Source organism: Mandrillus leucophaeus, unplaced genomic scaffold (genome assembly GCF_000951045.1).
Source record: "Mandrillus leucophaeus isolate KB7577 unplaced genomic scaffold, Mleu.le_1.0 Scaffold112, whole genome shotgun sequence".
Taxonomy (NCBI): domain Eukaryota; kingdom Metazoa; phylum Chordata; class Mammalia; order Primates; family Cercopithecidae; genus Mandrillus; species Mandrillus leucophaeus.
This window is the reverse complement of record NW_012099432.1, coordinates 1,027,817-1,029,197: the sequence shown is the minus strand read 5'-3', so window position 1 is coordinate 1,029,197 and position 1,381 is coordinate 1,027,817. Positions and strand designations below refer to the sequence as shown.

At 57.4% G+C, this 1,381-nt stretch overlaps 1 protein-coding gene across 2 annotated transcripts in view; it reads right to left on the bottom strand.

The window, feature by feature from the left end:
• The window catches only part of ATG4D (autophagy related 4D, cysteine peptidase), a 9,878-nt gene extending 8,497 nt beyond the window's left edge, over positions 1-1,381 (bottom strand). Inside the window, exons 1-3 of one of the 2 annotated variants that reach the window (XM_011994527.1) lie at positions 1,242-1,381; positions 680-837; positions 416-589 (exon numbers count right to left, since the gene is read on the bottom strand). In XM_011994527.1, the coding sequence (XP_011849917.1) occupies positions 416-589; positions 680-809 (304 nt within the window). In that variant the 5' untranslated portion in view covers positions 810-837; positions 1,242-1,381. The remainder of the gene's footprint in view (positions 1-415; positions 590-679; positions 838-1,241) is intronic. The other variant, XM_011994535.1, reaches the window with a different exon arrangement.

Sequence of the window (1,381 nt, the reverse complement as noted above, 5' to 3'; positions counted from 1 at the left end):
CTCCCTCTGTTGCCCAGGCTGGAGTGCAGTGGTGTGATCTCGGCTCGCTGCAACCTCTGCCTCCTGGGTTCAAACGATTCTCCCACCTCAGCCTCCTGGGATTACAGGCGCGAGCCACCGCAACCGGCTAATGTTTGTATTTTTAGTAGAGATGGGGTTTCATCATATTGGCCAGGCTGGTCTTGAACTCCTGACCTCAAGGGATCCACCTGCCTCAGCCTCCCAAAGTGCTAAGATTACAGGCATGAGCCACCGTTTAGGCTGAAACTCTTATAAACAACTCTCATCTCTCCAAATTTACTTGACACACAATTCTAACGTGACTTTGAACTCTTAGTTTGCAAGTAATTCTAATACTGCTGATATGGCGGTTGACCGTGTACTCCGAGTGCACCCCTTCCCTGCCATGGCTCACCTCTGGGCAGGAAATGTAGCAGCAGGCCCTGTGCCAGCATCATCTGGCCACTGCGTAACATGCACCCCCAGCCACAGTCCGAGGTCAGGCAGCCCCCAGGAAGGGGTGGGAAGTCCCGGCGGTATGTGAGCCACAGGCGGGACACAAAGTCCCGCTGGAAACGCTGTATGTCACCTACAAGAGCGGGTCTGTCAGCTGCCACAAGGGACACTCGGGCGGGCGTGGAGAGGCCTCCCCCAACCCAGGTCCCAACCACCAGCTCACCCTCGCCCTCGAAACGGTAGCGGCGGCCACAGAGGTGGATGCTGGAGATCTTGCTAAAGCTGGTCCGGCTTTTAACCGCCCAACCTGGGGAGACGTAGGGACAGCGCCCAGAGAGATGAAGCACTTGCATGACAGCAACAGCGCTTCCATTCCCCCATCTGTGAAATGGGCACGATCCTAGTTCCTATCTCCGGGGTGGCTCTGGGGACTCCGTGTAACAGCCCTCTAAGTCGGAGGTGGGGCCCCCAGTGACAGTTACAGGAGTGTCCACCATCAATTCAGGATGAAGAAAGGCAGTTCTGATTATTGTACCCATTTTACAGAGAGGGGCAAAAACGGAGGCGCCAAGAATGAAAGGATCTTGCCCAAGGTCACACAGGGGAATGGGCGGAGCTTGAAAACACTGTCTATTGGACCTGCCACAGGTCCACCCTGGGCAGGGCAGGGAGGGGACCCACAGGTGACTCAGGACGGGAACAAGGGTGGGATAACTGGCAGGACCGGGATCTGGTTTTCCTCAAAGGCCCCCGACACCTCCACAATCTCCGGGCCCCTTCCTCACCGTACTTGACGTTGTTCCAGGCTGTCAGGAACTTGGCCTTGAACTTGTCCACTTCGTCCGGCTCACTCTGGCCAGCCCCGGGAGAGCCAAGAGCGAGGCCGCTGGCTCCGGAGGGCCCCAGACCGTTGGGGTCTGGGCCT